The sequence below is a fragment of the Moschus berezovskii genome, chromosome 7 (genome assembly GCF_049115385.1).
Source record: "Moschus berezovskii isolate FMDL1 chromosome 7, NW_MosBer_1.0, whole genome shotgun sequence".
NCBI classification, from domain to species: domain Eukaryota; kingdom Metazoa; phylum Chordata; class Mammalia; order Artiodactyla; family Moschidae; genus Moschus; species Moschus berezovskii.
In genome coordinates this window covers 110,515,209-110,539,432 of record NC_142466.1, presented here as the reverse complement: position 1 = coordinate 110,539,432, position 24,224 = coordinate 110,515,209, and the positions used below count along the sequence as shown (strand labels likewise).

At 46.0% G+C, this 24,224-nt stretch overlaps 1 protein-coding gene across 16 annotated transcripts in view; it reads right to left on the bottom strand.

Annotated features, from left to right (window-relative positions):
* Window positions 1–24,224, bottom strand: part of ZNF618 (zinc finger protein 618) — a 212,010-nt gene that overhangs the window by 36,490 nt on the left and 151,296 nt on the right. For 10 of the 16 annotated variants that reach the window (XM_055427638.2, XM_055427643.2, XM_055427641.2 and 7 more), the window contains 5 exons: window positions 21,881–21,970; window positions 20,947–20,982; window positions 20,778–20,855; window positions 10,830–10,889; window positions 10,205–10,294 (listed from right to left, as the gene is read on the bottom strand). In XM_055427638.2, coding sequence (XP_055283613.1) covers window positions 10,205–10,294; window positions 10,830–10,889; window positions 20,778–20,855; window positions 20,947–20,982; window positions 21,881–21,970 — 354 coding nt within the window. The remainder of the gene's footprint in view (window positions 1–10,204; window positions 10,295–10,829; window positions 10,890–20,777; window positions 20,856–20,946; window positions 20,983–21,880; window positions 21,971–24,224) is intronic. The other 6 variants (XM_055427645.2, XM_055427647.2, XM_055427648.2 and 3 more) reach the window with 3 other exon arrangements.

Genomic DNA, 24,224 nt, shown 5'->3' with positions numbered 1-24,224 from the left:
ACTAACACATGTTCTGGGCACCTTTGTGCAAGGGACAGAGAATTCCTGAGCAAAGAACAGAGCACACTGCTTCCCCTCTTAGGCCTCATCTCCAAATGCAGAATGGTTTCTAGGAGACCCTCTGGATCAGATCTTATGGTCTTCGATCCTGCTGTCAAAATCCTGGCATCCATGTGCGAGCGCCCTTGTTTCCCTGCGGCAGAAGCTCAGGACATCCCAAAACACTTGATACAATGAACCCTAGAGCATCACCTGCTTGCTTTGGCCTGGGACCTGACCACCTCTGACCCCTCAATCTACAGTGCCCTAATCTTCCAAGCTTCATGGCCTTTGCTCATGCTATTCGTCAGCCTAGAATGTTCCTCCCTTGTTTCTGCCTGGATCACTGCTTCAGGTCCTACAGCTCCACCTACACATCACTTCCGCCGGAAGCCCTCCCTGATGCCCTATGGGGTCATGTATCTCTCAGTCCCCTCTCCTCTTCCCTTCTAAGATCTGACCACCACCAACAGAGACACATGGTGTGATCTTTCAACCAATGTCTTTTTCCCCATTATCCTTATGTTCTGTGAGGGAGGGACTCCGCCAGTTTGGCCCAACCAGGGCTCATTCTCTGACACACAGGAAGTGCCCAAAAGGCACACAGGAAGTGCCAAAATAAAGAGATTTGAACAACATTATTAACCAACTTAACCTAATTGACACTATACTCAGGGAACACTCTTCCAACTCACTTTATGAGGCCAGCATTACTCTAAAACCCAATCTAGACAAGAACATTACAAGAATGACTCAATGGACATGAGTTTGACCAGTTCTGGGAGTTGGTGATGAATAGGGAAGCCTAGTATACTGCAGTCCATGGGGTCGCAGAGTCGGACATGACTGAGATACTGAACTGAACTGATTACAAGAAAAGTAAAATACACTGCTGGTTGAACTGTAAAATGGCATAGTGTCTGACTGTTTCTTAAAAGTTAAACATACACCTACCATATGATCCAGACGAGGAACTTATACAAGAGAAATGAAAGCATTTGTCCATAGTAAGACACATTATTTTTATCAGCTCCAAACTGGAAACAACCAAATGTCAATCCATAAGTAAACAGATGAAGGAAATTGTGGTATCCATATTTAGACAACGGAGCACTACTATTCATCAGTCAAAAGGAATGAACTACTGATACAGTTAAACATTGATGAATCTTTAAATAAAAGAAGCCAGACCCCACCACACATAGTAGATAAGATTCCATATCTGCAAGATTCTCGAAAACGTTATGGGCCTTCTTCCCTGGTGGCTCAGACAGTAGAAGAATCCACCTGCAATGCAGGAGATGTAACAGACAAGGGTTCGATCCCTGGGTGGGAAGATCCCCTGGAAGGAAACAGCAACCCCCTCCAGTATTCTTGCCTGGAAAAATTCCATGGACAGGCAGCAGCCCATGGGGTTGCAAGAGTTGGACATGACTGAGTGACTAAACCCCCACCACAGAACATGCGTAAACTAACCTGCAGTAATAGGAAGCAGAGCAGTGCTCGCCTAGGAAGAGAGAAGAGGCGAGTGAAGGGTTATAAAAGGGCACGAGGAAACTTCTGGGGGTGACGGGCATGTCCATTATCTTGACTGTGTGCTGCTTTCATGGATGCATACACAGGACAAATTATTTACTTTAAATAAGGCACTTTATTGGGATGATGAGATATTAATACTTCTGGTATCTTAAAAACACCAGAAATATATATTTTCTTGACTATGACCACGATTAATGGACCAAAGACTGAATCTGGGATCACTCTCCTAATCCTAGGACTGTAGTTTCCCACTGTTGAAGGGTCAGTTTTGGAAATGATATTAAAAGCCAGGTAAAACCTTGCTGGAGCAGCTGTGAAGAGATACTCCACGACCAAGGTAAGTGAAACCCAAATAAGACGGTAGGTATTGGGAGGGGGCATTAGAGGGCAGACACACTGAAATCATAATCACAGAAAACTAGCTGATCTGATCATATGGACCACAGCTCTGTCTAACTCAATGAAACTAAGCCATGCCATGTGGGGCCACCCAAGACGGGCGGGTCATGGTGGAGAGGTCTGGCAGAATGTGGTCCACTGGAGAAGGGAATGGCAAACCACTTCAGTATACTTGCCTTGAGAACCCCATGAACAGTATCAAAAGGCAAAATGATAGGATAGTGAATGAGGAATTCCCTAGGTCGGTAGTTGCCCAGAATGCTACTGGAGATCAGTGGAGAAATAACTCCAGGAAGAATGAAGGGATGGAGCCAAAGCGAAACAAATACCCAGTTGTGGATGTGACTGATGCTAGAAGCAAGGTCCGATGCTGTAAAGAGCAATATTGCATAGGAATCTGGAATGTTAGGTCCATGAATCAAGGCAAATTGGAAGTGGTCAAACAGGAGATGGCAAGAGTGAACGTCGACATTCTAGGAATCAGTGAACTAAAATGGACTGGAATGGGTGAATTTAACTCAGATGACCATTATATCTACTACTGTGGGCAGGGATCCCTTAGAAGAAATGGAGTAGCCATCATGGTCAACAGAAGAGTCCGAAAAGCAGTACTTGGATGCAATCTTAAAAATGACAGAATGATTTCTGTTCGTTTCCAAGGCAAACCATTCAATATTACAGTAATCCAAGTCTATGCCCCAACCAATAATGCTGAAGAAGCCGAAGTTGAACAGTTCTATGAAGACCTACAGGACCTTTAAGAACTAACACCCAAAAAAGATGTCCTTTTCATTATAGGGGACTGGAATGCAAAAGTAGGAAGTCAAGAAACACCTGGAGTGACAGGCAAATTTGGTCTTGGAGCACGAAATGTAGCAGGGCAAAGGCTAATAGAGTTTTGCCAAGAGAACGCACTGGTCATAGCAAACACCCCCTTCCAACAACACAAGAGAAGACTCTACACATGGACATCACCAGATGGTCAACACCGAAATCAGATTGATTACATTCTTTGCAGCCAAAGATGGAGAAGCTGTATACAGTTAGCAAAAACAAGACCAGGAGCTGACTGTGACTCAGATCATGAACTCATTATTGCCAAATTCAGACTTAAATTGAAGAAGGTAGGGAAAACCATTAGGCCATTCAGATATGACCTAAATCAAATCCCTTATGATTATACAGTGGAAGTAAGAAATAGATTTAAGGGTCTAGATCTGATAGATAGAGTGCCTGATGAACTCTGGACGGAGGTTCGTGACATTGTACAGGAGACAGGGACCAAGCCCATCCCCATGGAAAAGAAATGCAAAAAGGCAAAATGGCTGTCTGAGGAGGCCTTACAAATAGCTGTGAAAAGAAGTGAAAAGCAAAGGAGGAAAGGAAAGATATAAGCATCTGAATGCAGAGTTCCAAAGAACAGCAAGGAGAGATAAGAAAGCCTTCCTCAGCGATCAATAAAAGAAATAGAGGAAAACAACAGAATAGGAAAAACAAGAGATCTTTTCAAGAAAATTAGAGATATCAAGGGAACATTTCATGCAAAGATGGGCTTGATTAAGGACAGGAATGTTATGGACCTAACAGAAGCAGAGGATATTAAGAAGAGGTGGCAAGAATACACAGAAGAACTGTACAAAAAAAGTCTTCATGATGAAGATAATCACGATGGCGTGATCACTCACCTGGAACCAGACATCTTGGAATGTGAAGTCAAGTGGGCCTTAGAGAGCATCACGACGAACAAAGCTAGTGGAGGTGATGGAATTCCAACTGAGCTATTTCAAATCCTGAAAGATGATGCTGTGAAAGTACTGTACTCAATATGCCAGCAAATTTGGAAAACTCAGCAATGGCCACAGGACTGGAAAAGGTCAGTCTTCATTCCAATCCCAAAGAAAGGCAATGCCAAAGAATGCTCAAACTACCGCACAATTGCACTCATCTCACATGCTAGTAAAGTCATGCTCAAAATTCTCCAAGCCAGGCTTCAGCAATATGTGAACCGTGAACTTCCAGATGTTTAAGCAGGTTTTAGAAAAGGCAGAGGCACCAGAGAGCAAATTGCCAACATCCGCTGGATCATGGAGAAAGCAAGAGAGTTCCAGAAAAACATCTATTTCTGCTTCATTGACTATGCCAAAGCCTTTGACTGTGTGGATCACAATAAACTGTGGAACATTCTGAAAGAGATGGGAATACCAGACCACCTGACCTGCCTCTTAAGAAACCTGTATGCAGGTCAGGAAGCAACAGTTAGAACCGGACATGGAACAACAGACTGGTTCCAAATAGGAAAAGGTATACGTCAAGGTTGTATATTGTCACCTTGCTTATTTAACTTATATGCAGAGTACATCATGAGGAACGCTGGGCTGGAAGAAGCACAGGTGGAATCAAGATTGCTGGGAGAAATATCAATAACCTCAGATATGCAGATGACACTACCCTTATGGCAGAAAGTGAAGAGGAACTCAAAGGCCTCTTGATGAAAGTGAAAGAGGAGAGTGAAAAGGTTGGCTTGAAGCTCAACATTCAGAAAACTAAGATCATGGCATCTGGTCCTATCACTTCATGGGAAATAGATGCAAAAACAGTGGAAACAGTGTCAGACTTTATTTTTTTGGGCTCCAAAATCACTGCAGATGCTGATTGCAGCCAGGAAATTAAAAGACGCTTACTCTGTGGAAGGAAAGTTATGACCAGCCTAGATAGCATATAAAAAAGCAGAGACATTACTTTGCCAACAAAGGTCCGTCTAGTCAAGGCTATGGTTTTTCCCGTGGTCATGTATGGATGTGAGAGTTGGACTGTGAAGAAAGCTGATCGCCGAAGAATTGATGCTTTTGAACTGTGGTGCTGGAGAAGACTCTTGAGAGTCCCTTGGACTGCAAGGAGATCCAACCAGTCCATCCTAAAGGAGATCAATCCTGGTTGTTCATTGGAAGGACTTATGCTAAAGCTGAAACTCCAATACTTTGGCCACCTCATGCGACGAGTTGACTCACTGAAAAAGAGTCTGATGCTGGGAGGGATTGGGGGTAGGAGGAGACGGGGACGACAGAGAATGAGATGGCTAGATGGCATCACCAACTCGATGGACATGAGTTTGAGTGAACTCCGGGAGTTGGTGATGGACAGGGAGGCCTGGCGTGCTGTGGTTCATGGGGTCGCAAAGAGTCAGACACGACTGAGCGACTGAACTGAACTGAACTGAACTGAACTGAAAACCCTAGGGAATTTTAGATATAAGTAATCAGAAAACACATGCTTGATAACAGATTAACTCTACAAACTACCCTAGGTCTCAAAGTAATTTAGATGCCTTTCCAAGAAAAAGAAGCTTAAAAAAAGAAGTCATTTTTCTGGAGAAGAAGCATTCCAATTCTGTAATGTTTTTTAGTTCATTTCATGGTTTTCTGATAATCAATGTATTTTAATAATTAACAGGTATGATAACTTAAAAAAAATCAATCCATGTAATTTACCACATTATCAGAATAAAAGATAAGAATCATAGGATCAGCTCAATAGATGTAGAAAAAACACATAACACCAATTTATGACAAAAACTTTCATAAACTAGAAATAGAAGGCAACTTTCTTAACAGATGAAGAGGTATCTATGAAAACCTATTTCAGCTAATACAATGCTTTATGGTGAAAATGATCAAATTCAATGATGAAAACCTGAACCATATGATTAGGAACCAGACATAGACATCCACTCATTTCCTTTATTCAACATCTAACTGGAAGGTCCTAATCAGCATAATAGGAAAGAATAATAAAAGGAATACAGATTAGAAGAAAAGATGTAAAGCAGTCTTTATTAGTAGATGACATGAGTAGGTACAAGAAAAATTTCAAGAAATTTACAAAAAAGCTAACAGAACTAACAGGTGAAGTTCTCAAAATTGTAGGATGCAAATTCCATATACAAAAATTGTTTATATGTAATAGCAACAAAAACTGAAAATAAAAAAACCACAGTAGCATAAAAAAGACCATAAAAAACTTAGATATAATTTAATGAAATATGTGCAAGACCTCTACTCTGAAAATATAAATTATTGCTAAGAGAAATTTAAACAGACCTAAACCAATGAAGAGACATACTATGTTCATGAATTGGAAGATCAAATATTATGAAGTCTATTCTCCCCAGATTGGTCCACAGATTCAGTGTAATCCTAAACAAAATCCAAGATGTAATTTCGTTATAGCAATTGGCAAGAAGACTAATATTTATATTGCAAGGCAAAGTTCCCTGTTTCTTAAAAACACACAAAGTTGAAAAACTGGAAGCACCTGATTTAAGACTTAAGAGTAAATAAGACCATGTTGGCATAAACATGGGCAAATAGCTCAGTGGAACAGAAATAAAGTCACACTTACTCATGCATTCAACTGATTTTCAACAAAGGTCCCAATGTTATGTAATATAAAGGACAATCTTTTCAACAAATGGTGTTGAAACAAGCAGATATCCATATGGTACAAAGTGAATCTCAAATCATACCTCTCATCATTCACAAAAATTAACTTGAAATGGATCAGAGACTAAAATGCAGAAGCTGATAGTAGAAAGCTTCTAAAATATAATAAAGGAGAATATCTTCACTACTGAGGTAGACAAGGAATCCTGAGTAGAACTGAGAAAACACTAGTCATAAAAAATTGATAAATTAGATCATTAAAAATGAAAAATAGCTGCTCATCAAAAGATCCTGAATGAAAATCAACACTGAAATCCCACCGAAGACTAACAGAACATGTTCATTTTACATTTACTCAGAGCTTCAGCTTTTCCAGCAGTCATGTGTGGATGTGAGAGCTGGAACTAAAGAAGGCTGAGAGCCAAAGAACGGATGCTTTTGAACTGTGGTGTTGAAGAAGACTCTTGAGAGTCCCTTGGACTGCAAGGAGATCAAATGAGTCCATCCTAAAAGAAACTAACCCTGAATACTCACTGGAAGGACCAATGCTGGAGCTGAAGCTCCAGTGATGTGAAGAGGTGACTCATTAGAAAAGACCCTGATGCTGGGAAAGACTGAAGGCGGGAGGAGAAGGAGATGACAGAGGACGAGATGGTTGGATGGCATCACTGGCTCAATGGACATGAGTTTGAGCGAGTTCCGGGAGCTGGTGAAGGGCAGGGAAGCCTGGCGCGCTGCAGTCCGTGGGTCACAGAGTCAGACCCAATTGAGTGATGGAACAACAAAATATGCGCATGTATACATGACAAAGAACCTGGATCCAGACCATATAAAGAACCCCTAGGGACCTCCCTGCTGGTCCAACAGTTAAGACTCTGGAGCTTCCAATGCTCGAGGGGGTGTGGGTTCAATCCCTCAGGGGAACTAAGATCCCACATGCCACGGAGTGTGGCCAAAAAAAAAAAAGAACTGGTACAATTTAACAAAAAAAAAAACACCCCAACCAAAAAAATGGTCAGAAGACTTCAACAGTTCCCAAAGTAAAATATACAAATGGCCAATAAACAAATGAAAATGCGCTCAACATCATTAGTCATCAAGAAAACACAAATTAACACCACAGTGAAATACCACTACACACTCACCAGACTAACTCAAATTAAATAGCTTCCTACCACCGAATGTGGGCAAGAATTTGGAGTGAGTGGAACTCCCATCCGCGGCTGGTGGGAGTGTAAGGTGCTATAGTCATCTTGGGAAATGGTTTGTCAGTTTTTAAAAGGGTAAACACGTGCTCCCCTATGACCTGTCAATTCTACTCACTGGAATTTATCCAAGAGAAATGAACACATGTCCACAGAGAGCCTGGTACAAGCATTTCCACAGCAGCTTTATTTGTAACAGTCTAAAGCTGGAAACAACTCAAATGAACCAGCAAATGGCTAAACAAACTGGTATTTTCACACAACAGAATATTGCTAAGAAGTTAACAAAAAAAAGAGCTGATATATACAACAACATGTATGAATCTTCTCCCACCCACAGTCAGCCTACATCCCTCTGGATGCTCTTGCCAGACCTAGGGGCTCTCAAGGCCTGGCCCTGGTTACCCTTGATGAAGCCATCAAGTACAGCTCCCAATTCCACACAGAACCTATGGACATACAAATCACTAGATCCAAAGGCCACTGGAGGGGCTATTTCTTGGTTCGCTTTAAGAATCAATCCTCTGTTCATTTAGCCTAAATCTCTCACTCTGTATTTTAAACACAGATGATCCCAGAGTCTCTAGACTTCAGCAATAAAGAGATGCATTCAACAAACAGAAAGACAAAGAGTCCACAATAGACAGAACAACGAAGAGAGGAAAGGAGGAGAGGACAGCCCTTCAGAAGAGAAGTGCCTGGACGCTGGGGGAAAAGAATCAGGGAGCAAACGAAGTACCCATTCCCACTGTACCACCTGACACGTGATGCAGGACAACTTCACAGTTATAAGCACGGGCCTGGAGGTTGCTTGTCAGGGCTCAGAGCCAAGTCCTTCTTCTTATTAACTCCATGATCTTATTCAACTTGTGCCAAGAGTCATTTGGGGGAAAGAGAAGAAACAGCACTGAAGTTTCCTTCGAAGGCTGAAACCCAAGTGGCAGGCTGGCTTTGTACCACCACTGTAACGCACTCGGGGTGAACGACTGTAAGCGCACCCTGGAGAGCACAGGGAAGCAGGTGTCCGCGCACAGCGGCCCCTTTCCCCGCCCACGGACAGTGGGGCCCTCAGAAGGGTCTGAGTGACGGCGCTCAAACCACAGCCCTAATGCCTCAGCAGCAGCAACGCTAATGGGCAAAATGAATGGGTCAGTGCCCACCAAGCGGAAACTGGGTCCTCTCTCCCCGACTCGCAGGACCTTGCCAGGTAACCCACACATCCTTAGCATGGGTAGTGGGACATGGTCCTCTAGTTGGGCCACTGCAGACGCCCACCTGAGGGTCTCCTTAAGGAAGAGATGACTTGAACCCAGACTCCTGGGCTGAAAAGACCTTGAGAGCTCCCACAGGAGGGAAACTTGAGCCCAGAGAAGTGACAGACTCAAAGGTCATGCAGCAGTCAGGGGCCGAGCAGGACAAGAATCTTAGGGAAGCTGCCTCCACCACCCTCAGGGGCTCTGAACACTTCTCCCTGCCCACTTGAAGGCCCTCAGGGGATCACGTGCCTGTGCCAATATCAGGGCTCAAGGAGGGTCGGGCCTCCCACACTCCAGACACCTTGAACCCTGATGACCTTGCATAATCCCTCCCCCTTCCTGAACCTAAATCTTTCCACCCACTGACTGTAGAGGGAGGTCCCCGCAGCTCTTTTGGGACAAACAAAAGTAGAGATACTCCCAAAGACCTCGTAAACATCCCCCCCTGCTACCCTGAAATTCTGGTTAAGCCCCGCCCTGGCAGGACTCTGGTTGAGAACTGAGGGCTCATATACTTGGGGATCTAAGGATATAGCACCTCTGACACCCAGAAAGGAAGCTGGCAAATCGGAATGGAAGGCCAGAGTGTCCCTGTAGTAGGGGTCCTTAGAACCCTTTCTCTTCCTGGCCAGGGGAGGAAGGAGAGATTGGGGGCCAGAGGCAGGACGGGGCCTGCCCAAGGCCACACACAAGCCTGTGACCCCGCTGGAGCTGATACCCGGGGCTTCTGAGGCCTGGCCTGGCACTCCTTCTGACTTCTCACCCTTCCTACCTCCAAGGGCAAAGCTGTCTCATCTAGCCAACCACGCTCTAGCCTGCACGAGGCCCTGCACTGGTTCAGACTGAAGGTGCTGGCTTCAGGGGTGAGGACTCAGGAACCACATGATGCTTCGAAGATGGCATCACTGACTCAAGGGACATGAGTGTGAGCAAACTGCGGGAGAAAGTGAAGGACAGGGAAGCCCGCGTGCTGCAGTTCATGGGGTTGCAAAGACTCAGACACGGCTTAGCAACTGAACAGCAACAAACAGGAAGCGGTGAGGACAAGGCCCCTGAGGGACTCGGGCAAGTGATGCCCACCCTTCCGAACCCCAGATCCCCGTGGGCCCCAGGCCTCTGAGGCCTTCGGGGGAGGTCTCAGGTGTTCCTGGCTTAAGGGTGGGACTTTCCCAGCTCCTGCAGGCAGGTGGCACCAGGTCAGACCTGAATACCAAGGGACTGGCCCACCCGGCACAAGTTCATCCCTGCTTTTGCCCTCCCCTGGCAAAACTCCAGAGCCTCAGCCTCTGGCTGGCTCATCCGTCCCCCAAACAGAGAAGGTACTCACTGATGGGGGCGTGTAAGGCCACGTGCTCCTGGTAGGGCGTGTAGTACTTGTACTGTTTTCCGCAGAATTCACAGGTGTAATTGCCGGTTTCTGTCCAAGAAGAGAGAAGTGTGGGAATGGGGACCTGGTTCCCATCCAGAAGCAGCAGTGTGCTCCCGCCCCCCGAACTCCTCATTCTGGGACCACCAGGTAGAATCAGCAGCCCCTTTGAGTCAGACTGCCTGGGTTCAAATCCCAACTCCTCTATTTCAAGCTGTGTGACTTTAGGCAAATCTCTTAACCTCTCTGAGCCTCAGTTTTCCTTTCTGTACAATGGGGGTAACGACAGGCCCACCTTATAGGGTTGCTGTGAGGATTAAATTTGTATGTCACAGGCTTAGAACAGTACCTGGCACACGCTGTCCTCCTCCATGGCTCCACCCCCAGACCCCGGTGCTCAGGAATCGTGCGGTGAACTCACTGACCTCCAGTGTTAACCTCTTCATCACCCCGTCAAGCCTTGCCCTCTGCAACAGCCACACCTGGGTCCCCTCATCTCCAGGACGTTCCCTGCCCCCACACACCCCCACCCCCTGGCAGAAGGGGTCACCTCTTCCTCTCGGGTCCCACCGGACTTCATCTTTACCTCTCTTTTGGCACTGCCTAACTTCTTTCTTCTTAAAAATTTCTGATGTAATATTGTTCACTGGGGGAAAATTATAAAATACTGATAAATACAAATACAAAATTTTAAGTATAAGAGAAACTTCAATCATCTACAATCCCCACACAAAGAGTAGCAGGTACCCCATGGGGAGGAGCGCTCACCTGGCCACTTGTCCTAGACCCCGCCTCTCACTCCCATCTCACCTCTCACTGACATCAGCTGTCAGTCTTCTACGGGCCCTGAATTAACCGGCCCTGATCTATATGCTCTTGGTAACCTGGTGCATTCAATTGACAATATTTTGTGGACATCTTGCTCAAATCAATAAGGATTGATCTCCACTGCATTTATTGGCTGCCTGGTTCCCACTGGACTTTGAAATTTGCTGAGCCAGTCTCCTAAACCAGAGGACACTGAGATTGTTTCAAAATTCTTTCCTTATTGAAAAAAAACTGCTGCGATCTCTATCCTCGTAGAAATTTTTGCACATCTGCTCATTATTTTTGCACATCACTGCAAAATAAAGATTATTGCTCATAATCAGTGCACAATACTTCTTCAGGATAAATTAAGGGTGTGTGTTTTTAAGGCTTTTGATCACCAAAGCACCAACTACTTATTGAAAGGTTGGGTCAATTTTCATCCCCATAAGAAAAATATGAAAATGACTGCTTCCAGAGTTAAATACTATCATCTTCTTACTGGGCCTGAGAGGGAGAAATATATTGCACTGTTGATTTTATTTTCCATTTCTCTGAGTACTAAGGAAGCTGTTTTTCAGGATTAATGAACTACGGTTTTTCTTCTTTGGCTTTCCTATTTGAATTTACAGTCAATGTTTCTGTAGGGATGTTTACCTTGTTAAAATCGCTAAGAAGTCTATAGATTAAGGACATCAACACTTTGTTCTATAAGTTACATGTACTTTTTCTTGATTGGTTTCTTAGTCTGTTTACATCTTTTTCTTGGCATACAGAAGCTTAAAAAATTTTAGAAGCTAAATAATTTTTGTAACTGAATCATCAACACTGGCAAAGATATATTATTTGCTCTTTGTAGGCTTTTAAGTTGTTAGATCAACTGTTATTAATTGTCTTATTCAGACTATACAATCTTGTTTCTCTTCTCACTCTGTCAAAGACTAAGTGTTGTGATCAATTCTCCCATTTGACTGTGTTTCTAAAATTATTTTGTATATTAGATATAATGTCATTTGATGCAGACAGGCTCATGAGATCAAAACCTCCACTGTGAACTGAATCCTTTATTAATATTACACTATTTTCTAACACTGTTGCTGCTGTTTAGTCACTAAGTCATGTCCAACTCTTTTGTGACCTAATGGACTCGAGCCCATCAGTGTCCTCTGTCCATAGGATTTCCCAGGCAAGAACACTGGAGTGGGGTGCCATTTCCTTCTCCAGGGGATCTTCCCAACCCAGGGATTGAACCTGAGTCCCCACCTTGGCAGGTGGATTCTTTACCTTTGAGCCACTGGGGAAGCTCTGTTTTCTAACACAGTGCTTCTCAAATGATGGCGGGTCCCTCATTAGCATCACCTGGGAACCTGTTAGGAATGCAAATCCTCGGGACTTATTCAAGATTTTCTGAAAGAAAAATCCTGGGTATGGGATCCAGCAAACTGTTTTAACAGGTCCTACAGAGAATCCTGAAGTGTGGGAAAGTTAAGAGCTACTGCTCCAACTTTTAATTATACTGTTTTATTAGTTTGCCTGGTATTCACATTAATATTATTAATTCTTGATAATGACTGTGTTAGATTCTTCCTGCGACTTGTTCACACGTGTCTAAAGCCATTATCCTAAAATTTTTTGTACTTTCATTTATCAAACAGGTACTCTGCTAAATGCTGACACAAAATGTTAAGCAAAAACAGTCATGGTTCCTGCCTTTAAGGAGCTTAGAGTCTAGAAATGGAGAAAGGAAATACAAATAATGACACAAACACATTTAAAATTCTAAACACAACAGGTGTTCTTAAGATGTTAACAGTGCTATGGAAACCCTAGCAGGGAATTAGTTTAGTTAAGACAGTAGGGAAGTGCTCCCTGGGAAAGAGAAGTGTAAAAAATAAGGCATTAACTAGTTGTGTCTCTATTACACTAGTAACAACTGGATGTTGTTGTTGTTGTTTTTTTTTAATTGCACCATGTGGCTTGCAGGATCTTAGTTCTCTGACCAGGGATTGAGACCAGGCCCTAGCAGTGAAAGCATCAACTCCTAATGACTGGACTTCCATGAACTATTTTAAATTAACCTGAGAATCTCTGTCTTCTAATAAAGGAAATTATGACATTTGCTTTCATTGCTATTATTGACTTGTTTTTATGACTCTTTTTTTTTTTTCTGGTTTATTCCCTTAGCTTTTGGTTGGTTGATGTATGAACCCTTTTCTTTGCCTTTCCATTATTCTCTGGTATGCCATCATTTCCCAATATTCTCCATTGCTTTTAGATGGTCTCATTTGCTTTCAGAGAAAAGATACATTTCTCTAATTTTTATATTCAGGCAAGAAGTGCAATTTTTATATCTATTACCATTGAGAAAGGCAGTTCAACTCAGTACCTCTCAAACTTTAGCCTGAATAAGAATCATCAAGAAAAGCTGTTACAATAGATTTCTAAGCCCCACCTTGGAGATTCCGATTCCACAGGTCTGGTGTAGGGCCTGAGAGTTAACATTTCTAACAGGCCTCCAGGATGTGCTGATGCTGCTGGTCTGGGGACCACACTATGAGTAGGACTGGCTTAACCTACTTCACTGTATCCCTCACCTGTTCCTTCCTTCTCCATTGTGAAAGTTCATTCTTAATATTTTAGAATAATCTGTCTTCCTCATTTAATTTTATAATCAGATTTGCAACATTTTAAACTTACTTCTAGTTTACCTGGGTTCAGTATTCACCACAAGTCCTCTCGTACTATGAATTCAGTTCAGTTCAGTTCAGTTGCTCAGTCGTGTCCGACTCTTTGTGACCCCATGAACCATAGCACACCAGGCCTCCCTGCCCGTCACCAACTCCTGGAGTTCACCCAAACCCATCTCCACTGAGTAGGTGATGCCATCCAACCATCTCATCCTCTGTCGTCCCCTTCTCCCCCTGCCCTCAATCTTTCCCAGCATCAGGTTGACTCATTTCAAATGAGTCAGCTCTTCTCATCAGGTGGGCAAAGTATTGGAGTTTCAGCTTCGACATCAATCCTTCCAATGAACACCCAGGACTGATCTTCTTTAAAATGTACTGGTTGGATCTCCTTGCAGTCCAAGGGACTCTCAAGAGTCTTCTCCAACACCACAGTTCAAAAGCATCAACTCTTCAGCGCTCAGCTTTCTTTATGGTCCAACTCTCATATCCATACATGACCACTGGAAAAACCATAGACTTGACTAGACGGAACTTTGTTGACAAAGTAATGTCTCTGCTTTTTAATATGTTGTCTAGGTTGGTCATAACTTTCCTTCCAAAGAGTAAGCATCTTTTAATTTCATGGCTGCAATCACCATCTGCAGTGATTTTGGAGCCCAAAAAATAAAGTCTGACACTGTTTCCACTGTTTCCCCATCTATTTGCCATGAAGTGATGGGACTATAAATTAATGCCTCATAATTGAGCCCTTAAATCTATTCAACCAGTCAGTTCAATGGAGTATATCTTCAAGTAATTTTTTTTGAAGATGGATTCACAGGAGAAACAGCCTGATTTTGAGCCCTTGCTTTTTTCTTTACACACAAATAAAAATTAGTCTAGATATAAAATCCTTAAGATTGCAACCTTTCCCCTTCAGAACACACTCCACAACATTTCAGTATTTAGTATTGTAGGGAAATCCGAGGCAAGTCCACCTCAGAGTCACTGAGTCACTTGAAAATAATTTGCTTTTTTATTTCCAGGTGCCTGTATGGTTTTCCCCCTTAAGGAGTCACTAATATCTTTTAGTTATGGGTATTTTATATTGACTACCTGACATGTGACACGCCTTTGAATCTGCACACACAGCTCTTCCTTTAGCTGAGCAATTGTTTCTTCTATTGAGTCTTTGGAGTACTGCTTCTGGCCCACTGGTAGAGGAACACCAGTGACCTGGAACAGGTTCCCTATTCTCTGTATTTATCACGTTTTCCTCTTACGATGCTCATCTGTTCAAGTTTGTCCTTCACATCATTAATTCCGTCTCTGCAGACCGATTCTGGTGTTTGCTATCTCTAATGAAGGCTTTAATTACACACCAATTCTGTTCTTCTATTTCCTTTCTCTCTCCCGTTCTTCTCCTCTCACTCCTCTCTGCTTGCCTTTTCATCTTGTTGCTTTTCCATGACGCAGCTTCCTTTCTCACGCAGGTCATGTTATGGACTGAACAGTTTCCTACCCCCATATTTAGAGGCTGATGCCCTATCTCCAAAATAGATGTCAATGCAACGCTATTTGGAGATGGGGCCTTTGGGAAGTAATTAGGTTTAGATGAGGTCATGAGAATGGAGGCAGGGTGTGGGGGGTGGGGGGGTCCTTCACGATGGAATTAGTATCCTTATAATTCCTTCTCACCACGTGAGTACAGCCAGAAAGAGGTTGGACCAGAAACCAACCATACTGTCACCCTGATTTCAGACTTCAGCCTCCAGAACTGTGAAAAAAACAAATTTCTGTTATGTAGGCCAGTCTGGAGTAGTTTGTTATGGTAGCCAGACTGAACTAGGGTCATATTTCTCATACTCGACTGTGGGTGTCCAACAAGATCTTCTCCCAGGCTCGCTGGTCCATCACTTTCGAGGCGTACTCTTCCTCTGGGTCTCCTAAACTCCTTTTCTTGTCATGCAGAATTTTTGTAATTCCCAAGTTTTCTTTTTTTAAAAACAAAAACCAGAAACTTTTCAAGTCACTCTTCCTTCAGTTTAGTCGCTCAGTTGTGTCCGACTCTTTGCAACCCCACGGACTGCAGCACGCCAGACTTCCCTGTCCATCACCAACTCCTGGAGCTCACTCAAACTCATGTCCATCGAGTTGGTGATGCCATCCAATCATCTCACCCTCTCTCGTTCCCTTCTCCTCTGGCTTCAATCTTTCCCAGCATCAGGGTCTTTTCCAATGAATCAGTTCTTCGCATCAAGTGGCCAAAGTATTGAAGTTTCGGCTTCAACATCAGTCCCTCCAATGAATATTCAGGACTGATTTCCTTTAGGATGGACTGGCTGGATCTCCTTGCAGTCCAAGGGACTTAACACCACAGTTCAAAAGCATCAATTCTTCTGCGCTCAGCTTTCATTATAGTCTAACTCTCACATCCATACACGACCACTGGAAAAACCAAAGCCTAGACTAGATGAACTTTTGTTGGCAAAGTAATGTCCCTGTTTTTTAACATGCTGTCTAGGTTGGTCATAGCTTTTCTTCCAAGAAACAAGTGTCTTTTAATTTCACGGCTGCAGTCACCATCTGCAGTGATTTTGGAGCCTCTCCAAAAAATAAAGTCTCTCACTGTTTCCATTGTTTCCCCATCTATTTGCCATGAAGTGATGGGACCAGATGCCATGATCTTCATTTTTTGAATGTTGAGTTTTAAGCCAACTTTTCACTTTCCTCTTTCATTTTCATCAAGAGGCTGTTTAGTTCTTCTTCACTTTCTGCCATAAGGGTGGTGTCATCTGCATATCTGTTCAGTTCAGTTCAGTACAGTTCAGTCGCTCAGTCGTGTCCGACTCTCCGCGACCCCATGAATCACAGCACGCCAGGCCTCCCTATCCATCACCAACTCCCGGAGTTCACTCAAACTCATGTCCACAGAGTCGGTGATGCCATCCAGCCATCTCATTCTCGGTCGTCCCCTTCTCCTCCCGCCCCCAACCTTTCCCAGCATCAGAGTCTTTTCCAGTGAGTCAACTCATCGCATGAGATGGCCAAAGTACTGCAGTTTCAGCTTTAGCACCAGTCCTTCCAATGAACACCCAGGATCGATCTCCCTTAGAATGGACTGGTTGGATCTCCTTGCATATCTGAGGTTATTGTTATTTCTCCCGGCAATCTTGATTCCAGCATGTGCTTCGTCCAGCCTGGCATTTTGCATGATGTACTCTGCATATAAGTTAAATAAGCAGGGTAACAATATACAGCCTTGATGTACTCCTTTCCCAATTTGGAACCAGTCCATTGTTCCATTTCCAGTTCTAACTGTTGATTCTTGACCTGCATACAGATTTCTCAGGAGACAGGTCAGGTGGTCTGGTATTCCCATCTCTTGAAGAATTTTCCACAGTTTCTTGTGAAGGCTTTGGCATAGTCACTAAAGCAGAAATAGATGTTTTTCTGGAACTCTCTTGCTTTTTCGATGATCCAATGGATGTTGGCAATTTGATCTCTGGTTCCTCTGCCTTTTCTAAATCCAGCTTGAACATCTGGAAGGTCTTGGTTCACATACTGTTGAAGCCTGGTTTGGAGAATTTTGAGCATTACTTTGCTAGCGTGTGAGATGAGTGCAACTGTGCGACAGTCTGAGCATTCTTTGGCATGGCCTTTCTTTGGGACTGGATGCTTCCTTATCTAGGTATGAAAATCAAGTAACCTCTAAATCCAGATTTACTCTGTGTCAACAGACTTGAATGAATTGTCCCTGATCGTCCCATTATCATGGCAGACCATCACCACGGGAGCAGTTCTCAGATCTGCAGCTGAAGAGCAAGCTGTCACAGGGAGCCTCTTAGACCAACTCCCCCTTTCTGGCAGGACTCCTCTGCTCTGTTCTGGCTCTGGCTTCCTCCGAGCACCTAGCTCTCTAATTCGCACAATTGACGTGGATGTGGAAGGTGTACTTCCCAGCATGTACTGCTGCTGCTGTCTCTCCTCTTTTAACCTACAGAGCTCAACCCATGGGAACTAGTCTCTCCACGGGGCACTCGACTTCTACCAGCTCCCCTTATTCTGTGGCTCATCACCATCACGGGTCTGTAGCGTCAGCCAGCTTACAAAAAGTGGCAGAAGCCCAAGAAGCAGGATTCTTATCTCTCAAGGCAGCCCCTGAGTTGTAACTCTTACACAGACATCTCAGTTCCACAGCGTCATGCTGGGAGCCAAACTCAGTTCAGTTTTCTCAATGCAATTCTCTTCCATATAATTTGTGATAATTCCTCCCAGGTCCCAGCAACCGGCTGCCTGTCAGATGCAGATACTGACACAAAGGACAAGTTTCAGCTTGCTCTGTACCTTTCTGGGTAATTAACAGGTACCACGTATTTAATGTTTTCCATGTCAATGTCAAGGACTATGCTAATTCCTTTACAAATATAATCTCATCTAATCAGCACAGCAATCCTGAGAGGTGAGTTTTACTGTCACTCCTGTGATTAGAGAGATTACAAAACTTGCAGGACATCACGCAGGCATGAAGTGTAGAGCTGGGGTTCATCTTTGGGATGGCTCTAAACCCTCAACTATCTCTCGGCAACTTCACTCATCTGTTAAGCCCGGAACATGATCCAGGCGCTGGGTTAGACACCTGATGTGGGCATCCTCTAATAGCACTGGAGAAGAAATAGATGTTCTTTTTTTAAAAAAAAGTCTTTATTGAACGTGTTACAACATTATTTCTGTTTAATGTCTTGGTTCTGAGGCATGTGGGATAGCTCCCTGCCACAGACTAAATTGGCACCCCTGGCATTGGAAGGTGAAGTCTTAACCACCAGACCACCAGGGAAGTTCTGAGATAGATGTTCTTGTTCCCAACTTATACATGAGTCAAAGGACACTGAGAAGGAGTAAAAGAAAGTGAAAGTTGCTCAGCTGTGTCCAACTCTTTGCGACCCCATGGACTATATGGTGCATGGAATGCTCCAGGCCAGAATACTGGAGTGGGTAGACTTTCCCTTCTCCAGGGGATCTTCCTATCCCAGGGATCAAACCCAGGTCTCCCCCATTGCAGGCGGAATCCAGGAGACATTGGTTCGATTCCTGGGTTGGGAAGATCTGCTGGAGAAGGGATAGTCTACCCACTCCAGTATTCTTGGGCTTCCCTGGTGGCTCACCTGGTAAAGAATCCGCCTGCAATGTGGGAGACCTGGGTTTGATCCCTGGGTTGGGAAGATCCCCTGGAGAAGGGAAAGGCTACCCACTCCAGTGTTCTGGCCTGGAGAATTCCATGGACTCTACAGTCCACAGGCTCACAAAGAGTCGGACATGACTGAGCCACTTTCAAGAGGGGTAAGCAGCCAGTAAATTGGGGATGTCAGCATTCAAACCTGGAGTTGTGTGATTCTACAGCTTACGTAGTCTACACTCAATCTTCCTAATTATGCTGCTACAGATGGAAGTGGGGCTGCTGTGCTGGGGCTGTTGTTAGATGGAACTGGAGCAGTGCAAAGGCAGGGTCAGAGATCCCAATGTCCCTGTCCTGTGCTGGTCTGCGCATGTCTGTCATGGGGCATGTCTGATTTACATCTGGCTTTTCCCACAGTCTCTCTTCCAGCAGTTCCAGTGTGAAGGATCTCACCATTTTCTTCAAGAATATTTTAACGTCACTGTTCATCAGATGTTTATCATGCACATGACAAGCACATGGAACCCCTTTACAGACGGTATCACATCTCCAGTTCCCTGAGTGTTTTAAGACGTAAAGAAAAGGAGAGGAAGGAGAAAGGTCCTTCTTCAGAGGCCCATCCAGCGCTTTCCCAGGGCCAGTCCCCATCCTCTGACACCTGTCTCTGGCTTCGCTGTTCCAGCTTCCTTGACTCCTTTGCTAAACTTCCTCATCCCTTCAATCTAGGTACGTTGTGTATATTTTCACAAGGTGCCTTAATTCTCACTGCCACAAGCAGTGCCAGCGGAGGTCTCCTCTCGCTGAGTAGTAAGAGAGACATGGGAACAGAGGAAGGAGCAAGTATGCAAAATCCTGAAGGGCTGGACTGGTCTCACTTGTGAGAACCCCGCCCTCGCGCCCCACCCCAATCCATACTCCTTGCAGCAGCCAAAATACCTTCCTAAACTGCCAGTCTGATCAAGTCCCTTCTCCACTGGGTGAACGCTGGCTCGGTCCCCTAGGGATGAAGTCTAACTGCTTTCTTCTGGTTTCCAAGGCTCTGTTAAGACCTGAACTCAGAACCGATCTGCCTTTCAGTTTCTGAGACAAGTGCAGTCCTCCTGCCTTCACATGGGTGCAGGCGCTCGTCCCCACTCTCAGCCCCACACAGAAGCCGCCTGAATTCCCAAGGCTGGTCAGTCGCCTGCTGGCCTCGCTGTTCCCCATGCTTCTATGCTGTACCTATTCACTTCTTAACTGAATGCCCGCCTCCGGCCCCACCGTGTAAATTACCCAAAACAGGGCCACATCTGTCCCCCTCACTGCTGGGTCCCTACGACACTCGACACACACGTTGCAAACAGGCAGGTCAAGTGAATGGCTCCTGCCCCCCAGGGGTTTACTACAGTGAAGACTAGAGCATCCGCATGTGGCTCCCCTGGACAGCTTCACTGGCTAATAAACCCACTCGACAAAAACAACAACAGCATTTTCTGAGCACTACTATGTACCAGGCACTGTGCTAACGAATAGGTGATTTACATCCATGATCTCATTTAATCCCCCAACAAACCTGTGGCACAGCATCCCCCTTACTCCACAGGTGAGGAGCCGGGGCTCAGGATGGCTGACAGACCAGCCACCAAGCCTGTGCTGCCTTCACTGCCCTGACCTGGACCCTGTGCTGTCCTGTTGCTTCTCAAAACCTAAAGTCCCAAGAGTGACTGACCCATTTGACAGGTGGGCAAAGTGAGGTACAAGGAGGCCAGTGGCTCACTGGCCAGAGCCAGTTGCTGCAGGATTCCCAACACTACCCCTTCCAGGAGTGGGACCTGCCCCGCTGCCCCTCGGCCACCCCCTGCCTGTCTCCCCACCCGGCCCCGGCCCCAGAGAGAGGCCTGCATACTTGGCCCGATTTTCTGGAATGGTTCCGGGGGCTCCTCCTTCACCTCGTCAGTGGCCACGACACCTTGGTCGAAGGGGTCTGTGGGAGAACACATGGCCCTTAGCACACTAGTAACCAGGTCTCAGAGCTCAGCTGGGGACAGGGAGGTGGGCTGCCACCGAGGACTTACCTGCCCGATTCTCAGGGGCCCCTTCCACACTAAACACTGCGCCCGGGCGGGAGGCGGCAGCCGCAGAAGAAAAGAAGCAAACAGGAGCCCTGTTAGTCCCTGCCTCTGCCCGATGCCCCCAGCCTTGGTCCCACAAGCCTGCCTTAGCCATTGTGGATGCCCCAGAAAACCAGGGGCCCCAGCAGGGCATGTCCTTCTATTCCTCATCCTCCCCATGGGGCTGGGACCATCCCTATGGGCTGGGACCACCCCAGGGCAGGAAGATGCTTTCTGGCTGGACTGTTTTTAGATCTCCGCCACTCACTGGAGGGGCCAGGGCAGCAGAAAAAGAAGAAGGGATAAGGGGGCGGGAAGAGAAAGAGGAGGAGAGAGGAGGGCTGGGCCAGTGGCTATAGGGATAGGGCCTGGATGTCAGGGCTTGACTCCAGCTGAGGCCGTGGGGCTGGAGAGGGAACCTTCCAGGATCCTTTCCCAGGCGAACACCCTATTTCCAGGATTCTTAAGATTCCAAAAATAAATTACCTAAATTTATCGTTCTAATTTCTAACTCTATAATCTAAGATGCTAAAATATCATCATTCATTTTAAAAAATTGGTTTAATTTCACCAGAGCATGTGAATGCTCGACATGAAATCATAAAACGAACTGATATAAAACTGCTGATATTCAACTGATTTTTGACCTACAAAAACGGCAATTTCACTTGGGTTACCCTAACGAGAAGTATATACAGAGGGAGCATGGTGGGGACCTGCCCCGGCCCAGAATCCTCGAAAGTCGGTCACTCCGCTCACTGGCTTGCGGTCTGTCTGCGGCCTGACCTTCCCTGGGTTGGGGAGGGAGGGGAAGTTGAGGTGGGGCGGGGCCTGACAGGAGCTGCGGAGAGAGGTCTGTTTATGCGACTCTGCCCCCCGGAGCGGAGGCCTGGCTCACCATCCACGGCGTGCAGGTCTCGATGCTCCTGGAAACAGCTGTAGTATTTGTACTTCTTCCCGCAGATGTCACACGTGTACCTGAAGTTGTCTGTGGAGGGCGGAAGGACACGGGGTCACCAGGGCTTCGGGCCCTTGGGGGCTGCAAGAGGTGGGTCTGGGCCAGACTGGGCCCAACTGGCGATCCACGGAGAGGAGCCCCTGGGGAGTTAAAAGCCTTCTCCACAAGGAGACTGGCGAGCCTGGAAGTCACTTTCAAAGCCACTCCCAATGGCACCCCGTGTGCGCCGAGCCCCTAAGGGCTGGGTTCATAACTATCCCCCCTTCCTTTGTGAAGTTCCGTGAGAATAACCATCCCAAGAGTTGGTGACAGACAGGGAGGCCTGGCGTGCTGCAGTCCCCGGGGTCGCAAAGAGTCAGACACGACTGAGCTACTGAACTGGTCATGCAGCACTGCACTGCGAGAAGCCAGGCCAGGAGCTGGCTGTGCATTTCCTGCATTTGTCCCTGCAGCCAAGGAAGGAAGTAATTACCATTTAACACTCGAGGCCACTGAGGATCGGAAGGGACCTGCCGCAAGCCCCACGGCAAGGTGGGCCTGTGTGTGGCCCTTCATGAGGACCAGGCATCCACCATCCTACCAGGCCCTACCATCTCCAAGCCTCTGCCCCAGCGAGCCATGGAGTGGTGCGGGGAGAGGTGGTGGGGGTGGTGAGGACAGTCTCGGTCCAATCTGCCACCAAGTACCAACCCCACCATGAGACTCAGAATCCCCCATCTCCCCCCTAATTTGGGAGGGTAGTAGATGAGCAGACTCCCAGGGCCTCTCCTGTGCTGATGGTTGCAGAATTCCAAGCCTGGCACATGATCTTTGCCCGTGGCCAGTGATCCAGCATAGACAACCTCCCCTATCATGTGCCATCTGGACCATAATCCTTCTCGGACATCTGGGGAACAGAGGTGGATAAGTCAAGGCCACCTGAGTCTGCTCGTTTCAGGTGGGTTCCTACCCCTGCAATGCCCCCCATACTGGTCACTGCTGGTCGTCCTGCAGCTACCTGCCCCATGCGTCTCATCTCTGTCCACACTGCCTCTCTCCTACCCACTAGGCTACGTACATCTGCCACCTCCGATAAAATGCGAACGCCCAGCTTTCTGCCGCTAAGAAGAGCCCCCACCCTGCTCTGTCAAATCTCACACCACTGCATGGATGGGGCCACATTCCTGGACTCACTTAAGGCTGGAGGGAATTAGGATGAGATTTACACCCAAGGGAAGAAAGGCAAAATGAGTTTCTTATCAGAGAGACCATGTCTCCAGAACCCCAAGAGAGCTCAGTATCTCTAGGAATGCCACTGCCAATCTGCCTTGGGAGGCAGGCAGGCCCTGTAGTCAGGCTCCCCAAGTTCGAAGTCAACTTCACCACTTCAGGTGTCATTAACGTTGGACATGTGCCCTAAACTCTCCACACCTCGATTTTCTCATCTGCAAAATGGGAATGATTAAAAAAAAAATTCTTCATCTCCCAGAATTATAATAAAGAATAAATGAGCACAAGGCATAACACGCAATAAATTTCAGTAAATGGTACCTAATATTATAGTTGAACAAAGGGAATGAATGCAACGGTGGCAAGAAAGCTGGATGTGGAGCTCATCTTTGAGGTTCTTAGTTGAGAGACTGGTAACTGGATCTATGCCTCTATGTATGACTGTGCTATTTTTCTAACAAATACATGAAAGATCTCTGGACCAGAAGGGGTGAGACTTGGTTTCTCTGCCCACCTCCACCCTGAACAAACTGCATGACTTCTATCTGGGACTCGGTATCCTCCTTTGCAAAAACAAGGCTGGACTGAACCTTCTCCCCAGGACTCCACGGCCAGGCTTCCATCATTAAGGCTGGGGTGTCAGGATGCCAGGCTTTCTGAGCAGGTGTGGCTGCCCGGAGGTCAGGGCAGGAATGCAAGACTGAGGGTCAAGTCGAGCACACTGGACACAGGGAAACAATACTGCAGGGAGGAAGGGAAAAGTGACAGAAGGACCCAAAATACCTCAGTCCCCAAGTCCTCCACAACCAGTGAGCCTCCGGGAACGACGGAAGCCAGATGGAGCATAACAGGGCATTGAGGGGCTGCCGGAGAGGCGGGGGCCCAGAGCAGCCAAGGAAGGAAAGATAAATAGGGAAGTTCTTCAACTGTGCAGCTGACCACAGGCAGGCGAAGAGAAGGGAGCTATTGAGGGAGAAGGAGCCAAGGGCCAGGCAGGGACAGGGTGGGGGCTCAAGAAGCAGACACAGGATTTGCCATCTCCTGATGCAGGCCTGGGGGCAGGTGCCTGGCCAAT